Source organism: Salvelinus alpinus, chromosome 24 (genome assembly GCF_045679555.1).
Source record: "Salvelinus alpinus chromosome 24, SLU_Salpinus.1, whole genome shotgun sequence".
NCBI lineage: Eukaryota > Metazoa > Chordata > Actinopteri > Salmoniformes > Salmonidae > Salvelinus > Salvelinus alpinus.
The window spans coordinates 41,054,450-41,075,005 of NC_092109.1; the positions used below are offsets into that span (position 1 = coordinate 41,054,450).

The 20,556-nt window shown below is 43.8% G+C and overlaps 1 protein-coding gene across 3 annotated transcripts in view; it reads right to left on the bottom strand.

Moving 5' to 3' along the window:
• Positions 1-20,556, bottom strand: part of LOC139552844 (short transient receptor potential channel 4-like) — a 135,848-nt gene that overhangs the window by 45,546 nt on the left and 69,746 nt on the right. For all 3 annotated transcript variants that reach the window (XM_071364928.1, XM_071364929.1, XM_071364930.1), the window contains one exon: positions 19,512-19,712. In XM_071364928.1, the coding sequence (XP_071221029.1) occupies positions 19,512-19,712 (201 nt within the window). The remainder of the gene's footprint in view (positions 1-19,511; positions 19,713-20,556) is intronic.

Genomic DNA, 20,556 nt, shown 5'->3' on the forward strand with positions numbered 1-20,556 from the left:
GTAGACTGAGTGGGCGGGGAGTTAGTAGACTGAGTGGGCGGGGAGTTAGTAGACTGAGTGGGCGGGGAGTTAGTAGACTGAGTGGGAGGGGAGTTGGTAGACTGAGTGGGGGGGGAGTTAGTAGGCTGAGTGGACGGGGAGTTAGTAGACTGAGTGGGAGGGGAGTTAGTAGACTGAGTGGGCGGGGAGTTAGTAGACTGAGTGGGCGGGGAGTTAGTAGACTGAGTGGGGGGGGAGGTAGTAGACTGATCGGGCGGGGAGTTAGTAGACTGAGTGGGAGGGGAGTTAGTAGACTGAGTGGGCGGGGAGTTAGTAGGCTGAGTGGATGGGGAGTTAGTAGACTGAGTGGGAGGGGAGTTAGTAGACTGAGTGGGAGGGGAGTTGGTAGACTGAGTGGGAGGGGAGTTAGTAGACTGAGTGGGAGGGGAGTTAGTAGACTGAGTGGGAGGGGAGTTGGTAGACTGAGTGGGGGGGGAGTTAGTAGACTGAGTGGGAGGGGAGTTGGTAGACTGAGTGGGGGGGGAGTTGGTAGACTGAGTGGGCGGGAAGTAAGTAGGCTGAGTGGGAGGGGAGTTGGTATGCTGAGTGGGCGGGAAGTAAGTAGGCTGAGTGGGAGGGGAGTTGGTATGCTGAGTGGGCGGGAAGTAAGTAGGCTGAGTGGGAGGGGAGTTGGTAGACTGAGTGGGGGGGGGAGTTGGTAGACTGAGTGGGGGGGAGTTAGTAGACTGAGTGGGAGGGGAGTTGGTAGACTGAGTGGGGGGGGAGTTAGTAGACTGAGTGGGCGGGGAGTTAGTAGACTGAGTGGGGGGGGGGAGTTGGTAGACTGAGTGGGGGGGGAGTTAGTAGACTGAGTGGGAGGGGAGTTGGTAGACTGAGTGGGGGGGGAGTTAGTAGACTGAGTGGGCGGGGAGTTAGTAGACTGAGTGGGAGGGGAGTTAGTAGACTGAGTGGGAGGGGAGTTGGTAGACTGAGTGGGGGGGGAGTTAGTAGACTGAGTGGGCGGGGAGTTAGTAGACTGAGTGGGAGGGGAGTTAGTAGACTGAGTGGGAGGGGAGTTAGTAGACTGAGTGGGAGGGGAGTTGGTAGACTGAGTGGGAGGGGAGTTGGTAGACTGAGTGGGGGGGGAGTTAGTAGGCTGAGTGGGAGGGGAGTTAGTAGACTGAGTGGGAGGGGAGTTGGTAGACTGAGTGGGGGGGGAGTTAGTAGACTGAGTGGGCGGGGAGTTAGTAGACTGAGTGGGAGGGGAGTTAGTAGACTGAGTGGGCGGGGAGTTAGTAGACTGAGTGGGAGGGGAGTTAGTAGACTGAGTGGGAGGGGAGTTGGTAGACTGAGTGGGGGGGGAGTTAGTAGACTGAGTGGGAGGGGAGTTAGTAGACTGAGTGGGAGGGGAGTTGGTAGACTGAGTGGGGGGGGAGTTAGTAGACTGAGTGGGCGGGGAGTTAGTAGACTGAGTGGGAGGGGAGTTAGTAGACTGAGTGGGCGGGGAGTTAGTAGACTGAGTGGGCGGGGAGTTAGTAGACTGAGTGGGAGGGGAGTTGGTATGCTGAGTGGGCGGGAAGTAAGTAGGCTGAGTGGGAGGGGAGTTGGTATGCTGAGTGGGCGGGGAGTTAGTAGGCTGAGTGGGCGGGGAGCTAGTAGGCTGAGTGGGCAGGGAGTTAGTAGACTGAGTGGGCAGGGAGTTAGTAGACTGAGTGGGCAGGGAGTTAGTAGACTGAGTGGGGGGGGAGTTAGTAGGCTGAGTGGGCGGGGAGTTAGTAGACTGAGTGGGAGGGGAGTTAGTAGACTGAGTGGGAGGGGAGTTAGTAGACTGAGTGGGCAGGGAGTTGGTATGCTGAGTGGGCGGGGAGTTAGTAGACTGAGTGGGCGGGGAGTTAGTAGACTGAGTGGGGGGGGAGTTAGTAGACTGAGTGGGCGGGGAGTTGGTATGCTGAGTGGGGGGGGAGTTAGTAGACTGAGTGGGGGGGGAGTAAGTAGGCTGAGTGGGCGGGGAGCTTACCTTGACTGGCAGCAGAGTATGTGATCGGAGTGGAGAGTGCCCAATTCTCCACTGCTGGTCTGCTCTCCAGACACCATCACATGAGCCTGAAGCCACAGAACGTCCAATCTCATGTTTCTAAAAATCAAAAGCTGTCATCAAGGCAAAGGGTGGCTACTTTGAAGAATCTCAAATATAAAATCTATTTTGATTTGTTTAACACTTTATTGGTTACTACATGATTCCATATGTGTTATTTCATAGTTTTGATGTCTTCACTACTATTCTACATTGTAGAAAATAGTAAAGAAATTAAATAAAAGCCCTTGAATGAGTAGGTGTTCTAAAACTTTTGACCGTTAGTGTAAGTCACATTCCGCATTCACAATTTATAGACTTTAATGACTTAATACAAGAACATGTTGTTTAAATGTTGAGCGCTTAAATGTCCCTAACTCCCTATCAACCTAGTGTGTCGCAATATATTAATTTCTTCGTAGACTATAGCTGAAATGGCGTGGCGTCTGATGGTATTCCAGGGCGTGGTCTCAGAGCAGAAAAGCAGAAAAACCGGCAGGTATATTCAAAGTCATTTTCAACCTCTACTTGTCCCATTCTGTAATCCCCCACGTTTTAAGATGAACACCATTCCATCATTCCTGTTCCTAAGAACTTTAAGGCTTCATGCCACAATGACTACCACCCTGTAGAACTCACTTCTGTAATCATGAAGTGCTTTGATAGGCTGGTTATGTCACAATGACTACCACCCTGTAGAACTCACTTCTGTATTTATGAAGTGTTTTGATAGGCTGGTTATGTCACAATGACTACCACCCTGTAGAACTCACTTCTGTAATCATGAAGTGCTTTGATAGGCTGGTTATGTCACAATGACTACCACCCTGTAGAACTCACTTCTGTAATCATGAAGTGCTTTGATAGGCTGGTTATGTCACAATGACTACCACCCTGTAGAACTCACTTCTGTAATCATGAAGTGCTTTGATAGGCTGGTTATGTCACAATGACTACCACCCTGTAGAACTCACTTCTGTATTTATGAAGTGTTTTGATAGGCTGGTTATGTCACAATGACTACCACCCTGTAGAACTCACTTCTGTAATCATGAAGTGCTTTGATAGGCTGGTTATGTCACAATGACTACCACCATGTAGAACTCACTTCTGTATTTATGAAGTGTTTTGATAGGCTGGTTATGTCACAATGACTACCACCCTGTAGAACTCACTTCTGTAATCATGAAGTGCTTTGATAGGCTGGTTATGTCACAATGACTACCACCCTGTAGAACTCACTTCGGTAATCAAGAAGTGCTTTGATAGGCTGGTTATGTCACAATGACTACCACCCTGTAGAACTCACTTCTGTATTTATGAAGTGTTTTGATAGGCTGGTTATGGCACACATTAACTCCACCGTCAGACACTCTAGACCCACTTTAATTTGCATACCGCCCCAACAGATCCATAGATGGCGCAATCTCAATTGCTCTTCACACTGCACTCACCCACCTAGATAAGAGGAATACCAGTGTGAGAGTGATGTTCATTGACTACAGCTCAGCGTTCCAACACCATTGTCCCCTCCAAGCTCATCACTAAGATTAGGACTCTGGGACTGAACACCTCCCCCTGCAGCTGGATCTTGGACTTCCTGACGGGCCGACCCCAGGTGGTAAGGGTAGACAACATCACCTCCGCTACGCTGACCCTCAACAAAGGGGCCCCACAGGGGTGTGTGCTTAGTTCCCTCCTGTATTCTTTGTTCACCCAAGACGGTGTGGCCGTGCACGACTCCAACACCATCATCATGACGGTGGTAGGCCTGATCACTGGTGACGATGAGTCAGCCTACAAGGAGGAGGTCAGTGTTCTGGCAGAGTGGTGCCAGAACAACCTCTTCCTCAACGTCAGTAAGGTGAAAGACCTGACCGTGGACTGCAGAACAACCTCTCCCTCAACGTCAGTAAGATGAAAGACCTGACCGTGGACTGCAGGAAATGGGGGGGGGGGGGGGGGGGGAGGACTCCCCCATCCACATCGACGGGGCTGCAGTGGACAAGGTCGAGAGCTTCAAGTTCTTCGGGATCCAAATCACTAAAGACTCAAAATGGTCCAAACACACACACACACAATCGTGAAGAAGGCGCAACAGCACCTCTTCCCCCTCAGGAGGTTGAAACAGTTTGTCATGGGCCCTCAAATAGTTATACAGCTGTACCATTGAGAGCATCTTGACTGGCTGCATCACCGCCTGGTATGGCAATAGCACCGCCCTTGATCGCATGGCGCTACAGAGTGTGGTAAATACAGCCCAGTACACCACTGGGGCCGAGCTCCCTGCCATCCAGACATTTATATCAGAGGGTGGTGAGGACAGCCCAGTACATCACTGGGGCCGAGCTCCCTGCCATCCAGGACATCTATATCAGAGGGTGTTGTAGGAAGACCCAGAAAATAATTTAAGACTCCAACTCTGCTTCCGCACAACAACCGGTACCGGTGCGTCACGTATGACACCAATAGGCTCTTGAGTAGCTTCTATCCCCAAACCATCAGACTGATAAACAGCTTCTATCCCCAAACCATCAGACTGATAAACAGCTTCTATCCCCAACCATCAGACTGATAAACAGCTTCTATCGCCAAACCATCATTTACATTTAACATTTACATTTAAGTCATTTAGCAGACGCTCTTATCCAGAGCTACTTACAAATTGGAAAGTTCATACATATTCATCCTGGTCCCCCCGTGGGGAATGAACCCACAACCCTGGCGTTGCAAGCGCCATGCTCTACCAACTGAGCCACACGGGACTGAGCCACACGGGACCAGACTGATAAACAGCTTCTATCCCCAAACCATCAGACTGATAAACAGCTTCTATCCCCAAACCATCAGACTGATAAACAGCTTCTATCCCCAAACCATCAGACTGATAAACAGCTTCTATCCCCAAACCATCAGACTGATAAACAGCTTCTATCCCCAAACCATCAGACTGATAAATAGATGGCTATATGGACTATCTGAGTTGACCTTGTATCATTATTGACCTTTTATTTTTGTATTGTCTCTATTGTCACTCACAGGGCCCTATACACTGACAGACTGACAGGGCTGTACACACTGACAGGGCTGTACACACTGACAAGGCTGACAGGGCTGTACACACTGACAGACTGACAGGGCTGTACACACTGACAGGGCTGTACACACTGACAGACTGACAGGGCTGTACACACTGACAGGGCTGTACACACTGACAGGGCTGTACACACTGACAGACTGACAGGGCTGTACACACTGACAGGGCTGTACACACTGACAGACTCACAGGGCTCTACACACACACAACCTCAAAGACAAACACACTCACTCCATCTCACACATAATATACAGACTCTACTGTACACACACACCAACTCACATACGAGCTGCTGACCCTGTATATAACTGCTGCTACTCTGTTTATCTTATATCCTGTTGCCTAGTCACCTTCCCCCTATACATATATCTACCTCCATCACTCCAGTATCTCAGTCACCTTACCCCTATAACATACAGTGGCAAGAAAAAGTATGTGAACCCTTTGGAATTACCTGGGTTTCTGCATAAATTGGTCACCAAATTTGATCTGATCTTCATCTGAGTCACAACAACAGACAAACATAGTGTGCTTAAACTAATAACACACAAATTATTTAATTTTTATTGTCTATATTGAATGCATCATTTAAACATTCACAGTGTAGGTTGGGAAAAGTATGTGAACCCCTAGGCTAATGACTTCTCCAAAAGCTAATTGGAGTCAGGAGAGCTAACCTGGAGTCCAATCAATGACACGAGATTGGAGATGTTGGTTAGTGCTGCCTTGCCCTATAAAAAACACTCACAAAATTTGAGTTTGCATCTCACAAGAAGCATTGCCTGATGTGAACCATGCCTCGAACAAAATAGATCTCAGAAGATTAAGAATTGTTGACTTGCATAAAGCTGGAAAGAGTTACAAAAGTATCTCTAAAAGCCTTGTCAGTCCACGGTCAAATTGAAGTCCAAGACAAATTGTCAATTAATGGAGAAAGTTCAGCATTGTTGCTACTCTCCCTAGGAGTGGCCATCCTGCAAAGATGACTGCAAGAGCACAGCGCAGATTGCTCAGTGAGGTTAAGAAGAATCATAGTGTCAGCTAAAGACTTACAGAAATCTCTGGAACATGCTAACATCTCTGTTGACAAGTCTACGATACGTAAAACACTAAACAAGAATGGTGTTCATGGGAGGACACCATGGAAGAAGCCACTGCTGTTAAAAAAAAACATTGCTGCACATCTGACATTTGCAAAAGTGCACCTTGATGTTCCACAGCGCTACTGGCAAAATATTCTGTGGACAGATGAAACTACAGTTGTTTGGAAGGAGCACACAACACTATGTGTGGAGAAAAAAAGGTACACCACACCAACATTAAAACCTCAACCCAACGGTAAAGTATGGTGGAGGGAGCATCATGGTTTGGGGCTGCTTTGCTGCCTCAGGGCCTGGACAGCTTGCTATCATATATGTAAAAATGAATTCCAAAGTTTATCAAGACATTTTGCAGGAGAATGTTAGGCTATCTGTCCGCCAATTGAAGCTTAACAGAAGTTGGTTGATGCAACAGGACAACGACCCAAAACAGAGAAGTAAATCAACACAGAATGGTTTCAACAGAAGAAAATACGCCTTCTGGAGTGTCCCAGTCAGAGTGCTGACCTCAACCCGTTTGAGATGCTGTGTGTCATGACCTCAAGAGAGCAGTTCACACCAGACATCCCAAGAATATTGCTGAACTGGGGCGGCAGGTAGCCTAGTGGTTAGAGCATTGGACTAGTAACCGAAAGATCGAATCCCCCGAGCTGACAAGGTAAATATCTGTAGCGCTGCCCCTGAACAAGGAATTTAACCCGCTGTCCCTAGGCCGTCATTGAAAATAAGAATTTGTTCTTATCTTCTCTGGGATATGTGGGACGCTAATGCCCCACTTGGCCAAAAGCCAGTAAAAATGCAGTGTGCCAAATTCAAATAAATTACTATAAAAATCAAACTTTCATGAAATCACACATGAAAGACATCAAATTAAAGCTACACATGTTGTGAATCCAGCCAACATGTCTGATTTCAAAAAGGATTTACAGCGAAAGCACACCAAATGATTATGTTAGGTCAGTACATAGCCACAGAAAAACACAGCCATTTACCCAGCCAAAGATAGGAGTCACAAAAAGCAGAAATAGAGATAAAATTAATCACTAACCTTTGATGATCTTCATCAGATGACACTCATAGGACATCATGTTACACAATACATGTATGTTTTGTTCGGTAACATGCATATTTATATCCAAAAATCTCAGTTTACATTGGCGCCATGTTCAGAAATGCCTCCAAAATATCCAGAGAAATTGCAGAAAGCCACATCAAATAACAGAAATACTCATCATAAACTTTGATGAAAGATACATGTTTTACATAGAATTAAAGATACACTTGTTCTTAATGCATCCGCTGTGTCAGATTTCAAAAAAACTTTACGGAAAAAGCAAACCATGCAATAATCTGAGACGGCGCTCAGATATAAACAACATTTCTCCGCCATGTTGGAGTCAACAGAAATAGGAAATTACATCATAAATATTCCCTTACCTTTGATGATCTTCATCAGAATGCACTACCAGGAATCCTAGTTCCACAATAAATCGTTGTTTTGTTCGATAATGTCCATTAATTATGTCCAAGTAGCTACTTTTACTAGCACATTTAGTACACATGTCCAAACGCTCGCGCAGGTCCGCGAACGTCGGACAAAAACTTCAAAAAGTTATATTACAGGACGAATAAACTTGTCAAACTAAGTAGAGAATCAATCTTCAGGATGTTGTTATCATAAATATTCAATAACGTTCCAACCGGAGAATTCCTTTGTGTCTACAGAAGTAATGGAACGCAAGACGATATCATGTGGAATGCGCGTAACCAGGAACTGGCACTCTGCCAGACCACTGACTCAAACACCTCCCATCCGGCCCCACATCACAGTAAAGGCTTCATTCAACGTTCTACAGACTGTTGACATCTAGTGGAAGTCGTAGGAAGTGCAAACATATCCATATCTTACTGGGATTTGAATAGGCGATGAGTTGAAAATCGACCAGCCTCAGAATTCTCACTTCCTGTTTGGATTCTTTCTCAGGTTTTTGCCTGCCATATGAGTTCTGTTATACTCACAGACATCATTCAAACAGTTTTAGAAACTTCAGAGTGTTTTATATTCAATAGTAATAATAACATGCATATATTAGCATATGGGACAGAGTAGGAGGCAGTTCACTCTGGGCACGCTATTCATCCAAAATGAAAATGCTGCACAGACAGACAGACAGACAGACAGACAGACAGACAGACAGACAGACAGACAGACAGACAGACAGACAGACAGACAGACAGACAGACAGACAGACAGACAGACAGACAGACAGACAGACAGACAGACAGACAGACAGACAGACAGACAGACAGACAGACAGACAGACAGACAGACAGATAGACAGAGAAACAGAGAGACAGAGAGAGAGAGAGAGATAGACAGAGAGACAGAGAAACAGAGAGAAAGAGATAGGGGGTGGGGGAAAGCAAAAGAGAGAGAGGGGAGAGAACAGAGAGAGAGAGACAGAGAGAGAGAGACTGACACAGAACCACAGATAGGCAGATAGTGAAAAGGGAGTGAGATTAATATTTCATGAGGCTATATCGTCCATCTTGTCTGCCTCCCCACCATGTCAACACTGCTCTCTCTGTGTGTGTCCTTACATGGCTGGAAAACTCCACTTCTGTTAGTCTGTCAGACCTCGCTGTCTGCACTGTCTTAGACTGAGATGAAGGATGACAAAATACTACAGTAACCTCCGATTTCCTCAGGATGTATATCTGTGTGTAATAGCAGTATACTATAGTCTCCTACCTCTTTCTGGTGGTATGTGATGGCCAGTCTGAATCTAGCCAGGTCGTAGGCTATCCAGAAGGCCAAAATAATTTACTTTAAAGAGCAGTTCTCTCTCTGTAGGTCTATCCCAAGAAGTTCTGGAAAACTGTTAAAGACCTGGAGAATAAACCCTCCTCCTCATAGCTGCTCATGTCCCTTAATGGTGATGATGTGGTATTTACTGACAAGAAGCACATTGCTGGGCTCTTTAATTAGGGCTAGGCCTCTTTTTCTCAGTTTCCTGCCTGAATGACGTGCCGAAAGTAAACTGCCTATAGCTCAGGCCCTGAAGCCAGGATATGCATATAGTTGGTACCATTGGAAAGAAAACACTTTGAAGTTAGTAGAAATTTTAAAATAATGTAGGAGACTACAACACAATAGATATGGTAGGAGAAAATCCAAAGAAATTATCTTAGAAATGCAAGAGAAAGGTCATTTTGAAAACTTGCTCCCAGGATGCAATTCCTATGGCTTTGGGTGTCAGCAGTCTATGTTCAAGGTTTCAGGCTTGTAACTTCAAAAACGAATAAGAAATAACAGTTTTATTAGAAGGACACAGTCTTGGAAATGTGTGTTTGTGCGCGCCATGAAGACATTACGCACCTGCTAAAATCGGTTTCCTATTGAACATACTTCATTCCATAAGAAATATTATAGTTTGATTACATTTTAGGCTATCTGAGAAGTAAATAGAAACGTATTGTGACTTGTTGAAACAAAGTTTAGGGCGCCGATGGTGCCAACTAAACTGACTTTTTGGGATATAAAAAATGATTTTATTTAACAAAACGACACTACATGTTATAGCTGGGACCCTTTGGATGACAAATCAGAGGAAGATTTTCAAAAAGTACTTGAATATTTCATCTCTATATGTGAATGTATGAAACCTGTTCCGGTGGAAAAATATTTTGTCCTGGGGCGCCGTCCTCAAACAATCGCATGTCATGTTTTCGCTGTAATAGCTACTGTAAATCAGACAGTGCAGTTAGATTAACAAGAATTTAAGCTTTCAGCCGATATAAGACACTTATATGTACCTAAATGTTTAAAATCCATAATATGTATGATTATTTATTTGAATTGCGCGTCCTCCAGTTTCACCGGAAGTTGTCCCGCTAGTGGGACACCGATCCTTAATTAATCACCACTTCTTTAAGTCAAGATTCCTATTTGACTCAGCCACACCTCATTGCCTGTCCAGCACTTCCTCATCTCCCAGCCCTTCTAATGTGACTAGCCCTGCTGCCCCTCCCACTTTTTTCCACCTGCTGCGCTACAAAGTTTCTCACTGAGTCTGAGGTGCTAAAGGAGCTCCTTGAACTTGCACCCCAATAAAACATATTGGTCAGATGGTTTAGATACGTTAATGTTACAGCCCCTATCATCTCTGACCTTTTTAACCTGTCTCTCCTGGAAGGTTCCCAGTGCTTGGAAGGCAGCCACAGCGCCTTCTTTATTTAAAGAAACTTGTCAATAATCAACTGACTGGCTTTCTTGATGTCTATAGTATTCTCTCTGGTATTTACTCAGGTTAGGGTTGTGTCACTGTGACCTTAAAGGTTCCAGACGATGTCACCACTCTGCTCCTAAGCAATGTGGTGCTGCTTATTTTTATTCACTGGGTCAAAGCTTTTGATACGGTAGACCATTCCATTCTTGTGGGCCGGCTAACGAGTATTGGTGGCTCTGAGGGGCCTTTGGCCTGGTCTGTTAACTACCTCTCTCAAAGAGTGCAGTGTATGAAGTCAGAACATCTGCTGTCTCAGCCACTGCCTGTCACCAAGGGAGTACCCCAAGTCTTGATCCTAGGCCACAAACTCTTCTCAATTTACATCAACAACATACAGTGCATTCGGAAAGTATTCAGACTTTTTCCACATTTTGTTACGTTACAGCCTTATTCTAAAATGGATTTAATTTCCCCCCCCCCTCATTAATCTACACACAATACCCCACAATGACAAAGCAAAAACAAGTTTAAATATTTTTTAGCTAATTTATAAAAAATAAAAAACGGAAATATCACATTTACATAATTATTCAGACCCTTTACTCAGTACTTTGTTGAAGCACCTTTGGCAGTGATTACAGCCTCGACTCTTCTTGGGTATGACGCTACAAGCTTGGCACACCTGTCTTTGGGGAGTTTCTCCCATTCTTGTCTGCATATCCTTTCAAGCTCTGTCAGGTTGGATGGGGAGTGTCGATGCACAGCTATTTTCAGTTCTCTCCAGAGATGTTCGATCGAGTTCAAGTCCGGGCTCTCAGAGTCCTTTATTAAGTGCCTTTTGTCAAACTCCAAGTGGGCTGTCATGTGCCTCTTACTGAGGAGTGGCTTCTGTCTGACCACTCTACCATAAAGGCCTGATTGGTGGAGTGCTGCAGAGATGGTTGTCCTTCTGGAAGGTTCTCCCATCTCCACAGAGGAACTCAGGAGCTCTGTCAGAGTGCCCTTCTCTCCCGATTGCTCAGTTTGGCTCGGAACTCTACGGACAATTTCTTCCACCTGTCAACTGTGGGACCTTATGGGGTATTGTGTGTAGATTAATTAAATAAATGTTAGCTTCATCCATTTTAGAATAAGGCTGTAACGCACTGTAGCTCAGGCAGTAGGAAGCTCTCTCATCCATTTTATGTATAAGCAGATGATACAATCTTATACTCAGCTGGCCCCTCCCCAGATTTTGTGTTAAACGCTCTACAATAAAGCTTTCTTACTGTCCAACAAGCTTTCTCTGCCCTTAACCTTGCTCTGAACACTTCCAAAACAAAGGTAATGTTGTTCGGTAAGAAGAAGAATGCCCTGGCTGCCCCTTCGGTGTGATTACTACTGCTGAGGGTTTAGCGCTTGACGTAGTCCCTACATCACTTCCTGTTGAATGTGGAATGAGGAAGAGCTTGGTTTTGTTTGTTTGAAAAGTGTGTTGCTTAAAAGTGTATTGGAAAGTTCTTGGTAGCTTGCTATCTTCTTAGTTTGGATCCTGCGACGCAGTTGGCATCAGTTGCTGGGACTGCTTGTCTCTTTCCAGTGATCCTACCGACCAAGGACGGGTCTGAGGAGCTATTTGGTGTCACAGTTAGCTATAGCTGCATATCAAGCTAGCAGGGTTTTCTTGAACGCAGCTCGGGACGCGGATAGCCATTGTGGCTGGGACTGTGGATTGTCCTGGGTTTGTGGATGTCTAGATCCCTGCTGTTTGTTGTTTTCAATCTTTGCCGTAACCTGCCCTGTCTGGAACTGCGAGGAGTAACAGCGTAACCTACAATGCTAGCGTCCATGACAAAGACAAAAGCCGGCGGGAGTACTGTTGAGGACAGTGGTGTCTCTCTATCACACATGAAGGATCTTTTAAAAAAACAAAAAGAGACCTACAAGCAGTTGTTACAACAACAAGAAAATAGCTTCAAGTGTTTTGTCCAAATAGTCGTGGATTCTACTGATAAAAGAATGGACGACCTGACCAGAGAGGTCCAGAACCTGAAGAACAGTTTGCAGTTCTCCCAGGGTCAGCTCAACGAGTTGAAACAGGAGAACAGAGAGGTCCAGGACCTGAAGAACAGTTTGCAGTTCTCCCAGGGTCAACACGATGAGTTGAAACAGGAGAACAGAGAGGTCCAGGACCTGAAGAACAGTTTGCAGTTCTCCCAGGGTCAACACGATGAGTTGAAACAGGAGAACAGAGAGGTCCAGGACCTGAGGAACAGTTTGCAGTTCTCCCAGGGTCAGCTCAACGAGTTGAAACAGAAGAACGACAAGATGACAGCAATCTGTAAGTCATTGAGAGAGGACATCAGTTCTGTGTGTGAATCCATGATAACAATGACAGATAAATCAGACTATCTCAAGGGACAATCAAGAAGGAACAACATGGTTGTGGACAGAACTGCAGAATCTCCACATGAGACCTGAACGGAGTCTGAGGACAAAGTGAGGGAAATTATCTCTGAGAAATTGAAGATGGACCACAGGAAGACTGAGGTGGAGCGCGCCTACAGGACTGGAAAACCCACCACCGGCCCAGGTGACAGGCCCAGGTGACAGGCCCAGGTGACAGGCCCAGGTGACAGGCCCAGGTGACAGGCCCAGGTGACAGGTCCAGGTGACAGGCCCAGGTGACAGGCCCAGGTGACAGGCCCAGGCCAAAAGTGGTCAAGTTCCTGACGTTCAAGGACAAGGTAGCTGTTCTGGAAAGAGCCAAGAACTTGAGAGGAACGTATATCTTCCTCAACGAGGACTATGCTGAAGCTGTGCACCAGAAGAGGAAAGAACTGATCCCAGCCAGGAAAGCTGCCAGAAGGCGTGGGGACATTGCGTACATCCGCTATGACAGGCGGCTCATTGTCCACCCTCCATCCCAGAAGCCTGAAAGGGATGAGAGAGCCAAGCCTATGGCTTCGTAGCGTCAAACCCGCAGCACACACACATACACCAATGGATTAATGGACTGCTTGTCACACCCTGACCATAGAGAGCCTTTATTCTCTATGTTGGTTAGATCGGGGTGTGACTAGGGTGGGTAATCTAGGTTGTTTTATTTCTATGTTGAACTGGTATGGTTCCCAATCAGAGGCAGTTGTTTATCGTTGTCTCTGATTGGGGATCATATTTAGGCAGCCATTTCCCCACTGTGTTTTGTGGGATCTTGTTTTGAGTTAGTGCATGTAGCACCTCTGTAGTCACGGTTCGTTGTTTGTTTATTTTGTTTTGTTCAAAGTTTCACTTAATAAAATATGTGGAACTCAGAGCACGCTGCGCCTTGGTCCGTCTCTCCACACAACCGTGACACTGCAGAATGTATATTTTTGTCTCTTGCTTTGTTTTCTCTTTTCAGTATTATGTCTATTTCTGATAAGCTACCCAGGAAAGGGCTGAAAATAGCCCATATTCATATATGTAGCCTTAGAAATAAGGTTTATGAAATCAATAACTTGCTAACATCAGATAACATTCACATATTAGCCATTTCTGAGACGCGCTTAGATATTTCACTTGATGATACAGCAGTAGCAATACAAATATGTAACATCTATTGAAGAGACAGAAATGCTTATGGGGGAGGTGTTGTTGTATATATTCAGAGCCATATCCCTGTGTTGCTTAGAGAAGATCTTATGTCAAGTGTTATTGAAGTGTTGTGGTTGCACACATCTAAAGCCTTTTATTTTGTGGTGTTGCTAGAGGCCACCAAGTGCTAACAGTCAGTATCTAAATAATATGTGTGAAATGCTTGATAGTGTACGTGATGTAAACAGAGAGGTCTACTTTCTTGTGGACCTGAATATTGACTGGTTTTCATCAAGCTGTCCACTCAAGAGGAAGCTACTTACTGTAACCAGTGCCTGTAATCTGGTTCAGGTTATTAATCAACCTACCAGGGTGTTTACAAACACTACAGGAACAAGATCATCCACATGTATCGATCACATTTTTACTAATACTGTAGAACTTTGTTCTAAAGCTGTATCCGTCCCCATTGGATGCAGTGATCACAATATAGTGGCTATATCCAGGAAAGCCAAAGTTCCAACAGCTGGGCCTAAAATAGTGTATAAGAGATCATACAAAAGATTGAGCTGTGACTCTTATGTGGATGATGTTAACATTTTTGTTGGTCTGATGTGATTAATGAGGAGCATCCAGACGCTGCACTTGATGAGTTTATGAAACTGCTTCTTCCAATTATTGATGAACATGCGCCTGTTAAGAAACTGACTGTTAGAACTGTTAAAACTCCATGGATTGATGAGGAATTGAAAAACTGCATGGTTGAAAGAGACGGGGCAAAAGGAGTGGCTAATAAGTCTGGCTGCACATCTGACTGGCTGACTTACTGCAAATTGAGAAATGATGTAACTAAACTCAACAAAAAGGAGAATAAACTGTATTATAAAGCCAAGATCAATAATATAAAGATTGATGGGGAAAACTTTGGAGGTCTTTAACCCTCCTGCTGTTTTCCGGTCGAATTGGACCGATTTACAAGTTTTCTCTCTGAAAAATGTAGTTAATTGAATCTGACTGTCATCAGGTTCCATGAGTTTGTCCACACAGGGCATCTGAAAACACAAAATACATTTTGATGATTTCCATAAAATTGTGGGTGTTTTATTTAACTTTTGTACACCTGTGGTGTATATGTGGGTCAAAAATGACCGGGTCATCAGAAATGAATGGGTGAGACTACAATTAGTGTATAACATTGAGTTCAGGCACATGCCCATTCATCAGATGGACACACTTCCTCTCCCAGACCCCCACATGCATGTGTGTTTTAGCACACATAAACACTTCACTCCCCTTCTTGGCTTCCTTGGCAACCCCCATGGGAATCTTTCCCCAATAGAATCTTTCCCTCACGGGAACCACACCTGTTGGCATTCTCACAAGCAATCGCAACATTGTTTCAATAATATATATATGACTTTGCTCACAATTCATTCATTCTGTGACAGCACAATGACCAAACGATATACTGTATGTGAGGCTCTTGATCATATCTTTGATCATGACACTGGTGAGGAGGAGAGAGAGTCCGTGTTAAAGTTTGACACAAAGTAGTCTGTGATAAATATCACAATATATTTCATCTGAGTATTTGTTTTAGTCAAAATAATCCATACGTTATGCTTTTTTTTTACTTAAACTAGTTGTATGAGCTCAGGTCAATGAGGCCTACAGGCCATCAATATCAAATAGAAGTTCAAAACTTGTAATGTTCACAAGAACTTAATTTGATAAAATGATTTAACACAACATTAGGGGATAATATATGTATTATTATGGATTTATAATCAGATATAATGGGGCGGTCATTTTGGACCGGGAACACAGAATGAATTCACATGAAACGAACACAACAGGAGGGTTAAATTAAATTATGGGCTGAAAGACAAGTTCAACTCCATCTTTCATCGAATCAGATGGCTTATTCATCACGAAACCATTTGATGTTTCCAATTATTTTATTTCATTGGCAAAGTGGGCAAACGTAGGCAGGAAATGCCAATAACGAAGAGTGAGCAATTGTATACATGCATGAAAAAAAACTAATAATGAAAGAAAAGCATTGGAAGTTTGAATTTTGTAAAGTTAGTGTGGGAGAGGTGGGAAAAGATATTGTTATCGATCAATACTGACAAACCTCCAGGTATTGACAACAGATGGAAAGCTACTGAGGATGATAGCTGACTCCATGGTCACTTCTGTCATATTTTAATTATAATCTGAGCCTAGAGGAAAGTATTTGTCCTCAGGCCTGGAGGGAAGACAAAGTCATTCCGCTACCCAAGAGTGGTAAAGCAGTCTTTACTGGTTCTAACAGCAGACCTATCAGCTTGCTGCCAGCTCTTAGCAAACTGTTAGAATAAATTGTGTTTTACCAAATACAATGCTGTTTCTATGTAAATAAATTAACAACAGACGTTCAGCATACATATACAGAAGGGCACTCAACATGTACTGTACTGACACAAATTATTCATGATTGGTTGAAAGAAATTGATGATAAGAATATTTTGGGAGCTGTACTGTTATATTTCAGTGAAGCCTTTGATTTTATTGACCATAACCTGTTGTTGAGAAACATATGTGTTATGGCTTTTCAACCTCAGCCATATCGTGGATTCAGAGCTATCTATCTAATAGAACTCAGAGGGTTTTCTTTAATGGAAGCTTCTCTAATGTCAAACATGTAAAGTGTGGTGTACCGCAGGGCAGCTCTCTAGGCCCTCTACTAGAGAGCTATTAAACAAAGCATGTGTGTCCATGTATGCTGATGACTCAACCATATACGCATCAGCAACCACAGCTAATTAAATCACTGAAACCTTTATGTAGTGTTGTGGTCTCTCTTTATGTCGTGTTGTGGTCTCTCTTTATGTAGTGTTGTGGTGTCTCTCTTTATGTAGTGTTGTGGTCTCTCTTTATGTAGTGTTGTGGTCTCTCTTTATGTAGTGTTATGGTCTCTCTTTATGTAGTGTTGTGGTCTCTCTTTATGTAGTGTTGTGGTCTCTCTTTATGTAGTGTTGTGGTCTCTCTCTTTATATAGTGTTGTGGTCTCTCTTTATGTAATGTTGTGGTCTCTCTCTTTATGTAGCGTTGTGGTCTCTCTTTATGTAGTGTTGTGGTCTCTATGTAGTGTTGTGGTCTCTATGTAGTGTTGTGGTCTCTAGTGTTGTGGTCTCTATGTAGTGTTGTGGTCTCTCTTTATGTAATGTTGTGGTCTCTCTCTTTATGTAGTGTTGTGGTCTCTCGTTTTGTAATGTTGTGGTGTCTCTTGTCGTGATGTGTGTTTTGTCCTATATTTTTAATCTCAGCCCCGCAGGAAGCATTTTGCCTCTTGGTAGGCCATCATTGTAAATAAGAATGTGTTCTTAGTTAAATAAAGGTTAAATAAAAATAAAAGTATGTGGTGTGTAGTGTAATGTAGTAGTGTATATAGAATAAACTCCTACCTCTTTCTGGTGGTATTTATTGGCTAGTTTGAGTCTCGCCAGGTCGTAGTGAGTAGTGTAGTACTATAGTAGTGTATTAGTGTAGTGTAGTACTGTAGTAGTGTAGTGTAGTACTGTAGCAGTGTAGTACTGTAGTAGTGTGGTGTATTACTGTAGTAGTGTAGTAGTGTAGCAGTGTTATGTAGTAGTGTAGTGTAGTAGTGTAGTACCGTAGTAGTGTAGTATAGTGGTGTAGCAGTGTAGTGTAGTGCTGTTATAGTGTAGTACTGTAGTAGTGTAGTACTGTAGTAGTGTAGTGTAGTGCTGTTATAGTGTAGTACTGTAGTAGTGTAGTACTGTAGTAGTGTAGTACTGTAGTAGTGTAGTGTAGTACTGTAGCAGTGTAGTAGTGTAGTAGTGTTATGTAGTAGTGTAGTGTAGTAGTGTAGTACTGTAGTAGTGTAGTATAGTGGTGTTGCAGTGTAGTGTAGTGCTGTTGTAGTGTAGTAGAGTCTAGTACAGTAGAAGTGTAGTCGTATAGTATTGTAGTAGTGTAGTTGTGCTCCCTCAAAACTTGAGACATCTGTGGAATTGTGTTGTGTGACAAAACTGCCTTTTAATGTCCCAAGCACAAGGTGCACCTGTGTCATGATCATGCTGATTAATCAGCTTTTTGATATGCCACACCTGTCAGGTGGATGGATTATCTTGGCAAATGACAAATGCTCACCAACAGCGATGTAAACAAATGTGTGCTCAAAATTTGAGAGAAGTAATATTTTTTGTGCGTAATGAGAATTTATGGTATTTTTGATTTCAGCTCATGAAACATGTGACCAACACTTTACATGTTGCTTTATATTTGTGGTCAGTGCAGTATAAAGTCCTTCCTCCTTCCGGTGGTATTGAACAGCCAGTTTGAGTCTAGCCGGGTAGTTGTGTGTAGTGTAGTAGTGTAGTACTGTGTATAGTATAAAGTCCTTCCTCCTTCCGGTGGTATTGAACAGCCAGTTTGAGTCTAGCCGGGTAGTTGTGTGTAGTGTAGTAGTGTAGTACTGTGTATAGTATAAACTCCTACCTCTTTCTGGTGGTATTGAACAGCCAGTTTGAGTCTAGCCAGGTAGTTGTGTGTAGTCTAATAGTGTAGTAGTGTAGTAGTGTGTATAGTATAAACTCCTACCTCTTTCTGGTGCTATTTAATAGCCAGTTTGAGTCTAGCCAGGTCGTTGTGTGTAGTGTAGTAATGTAGTAGTGTAGTAGTGTAGTAGTGTAGTAGTGTGTATAGTATAAACTCCTACCTCTTTCTGGTGGTATTGAACAGCCAGTTTCAGTCTAGCCAGGTCGTTGTGTGTAGTGTAGTAGTGTAGTAGTGTAGTAGTGTAGTAGTGTGTATAGTATAAACTCCTACCTCTTTCTGGTGGTATTGAACAGCCAGTTTGAGTCTAGCCAGGTCGTTGTGTGTAGAGTAGTAGAGTAGTAGTGTAGTAGTGTAGTAGTGTAGTAATGTAGTAGTGTATATAGTATAAACGCCTACCTCTTTCTGGTGGTATTTAATAGCCAGTTTGAGTCTAGCCGGGTAGTTGTGTGTAGTCTAGTAGTGTAGTAGTGTAGTAGTGTAGTAGTGTATATAGTATAAACGCCTACCTCTTTCTGGTGGTATTGAACAGCCAGTTTGAGTCTAGCCAGGTCGTTGTGTGTAGTCTAGTAGTGTAGTAGTGTAGTAGTGTAGTAGTGTATATAGTATAAACGCCTACCTCTTTCTGGTGGTATTTAATAGCCAGTTTGAGTCTAGCCAGGTCGTTGTGTGTAGTGTAGTAGCGTAGTAGTGTATATAGTATAAACGCCTACCTCTTTCTGGTGGTATTGAACAGCCAGTTTGAGTCTAGCCAGGTCGTTGTGTGTAGTGTAGTAGCGTAGTAGTGTATATAGTATAAACGCCTACCTCTTTCTGGTGGTATTGAACAGCCAGTTTGAGTCTAGCCAGGTCGTTGTGTGTAGTCTAGTAGTGTAGTAGCGTAGTAGTGTAGTAGTGTGTATAGTATAAACTACCTCTTTCTGGTGGTATTTAATAGCCAGCTTGAGTCTAGCCAGGTCGTTGTTTCCCTCCTCCTCCAGCAGGTTGATGTCATCTCTGTAGTTCAGGATCATCTCCAGCTCTCTGGAGCTCCTGGTCTGATCCAGAAGGTCTTTAGCAAACTGCTTACACTGTTGGGATAACTCCTCATACTCCGACTTAAATTCATTCTCCACCTGGGGTAAAGGGAGCACAGAGTATATTAATTCATTCTCCACCTGGGGTAAAGGGAGCGCAGAGTATATTAATTCATTCATTCAATGAAAAACCCAGGGCCTTAACGATCATCATAAGATTAGCTTGGAGTGAAGGGATCTTAATTTACTCAACCAACCAACCACCCGGCCAGCCAGCCAATCAGCCAGCCTTCTTACATTTTTACATTTTAGTCATTTAGCAGACGCTCTTATCCAGAGCGACTTACAGTAGAGTGCATACATTTTATTACATTTTTACATACTGAGACAAGGATATCCCTACCGGCCAAGAGCAGACGCTCTTATCCAGAGCGACTTACAGTAGAGTGCATACATTTTTATTATTATTATTTTTTTTACATACTGAGACAAGGATATCCCTACCGGCCAAACCCTCCCTACCGGCCAAACCCTCCCTAACCCGGACGACGCTATGCCAATTGTGCGTCGCCCCACGGATTCTTCTTCTATGAGGTTTACCGGCAGTTGGCATCCAATTTGTTGTATTACCGCCACCTACCAGACCGGAGTACAACTCCCGTACACTTTGCTTCATAGATAAAATGTAATAAATCATTACCCTACCATCTAAAACTACACTCACTCATTTCAAAATTATATAACATGAACACCCCCGCTACTCCACTAATTACATGTATTTATTCCTACCCCGTGTCATTATCCTGAAAGGCCTTGAAATCCCCACTTAACACATCCTGTAACTCTTCTTCTCAAAATACCTCTCTGCAGCTGCCACCACAACCTCAATTTTCTGCAACTTCAGTTCCATCCCTGCAGTACTGTTGATAACCGTTGCTGTAAA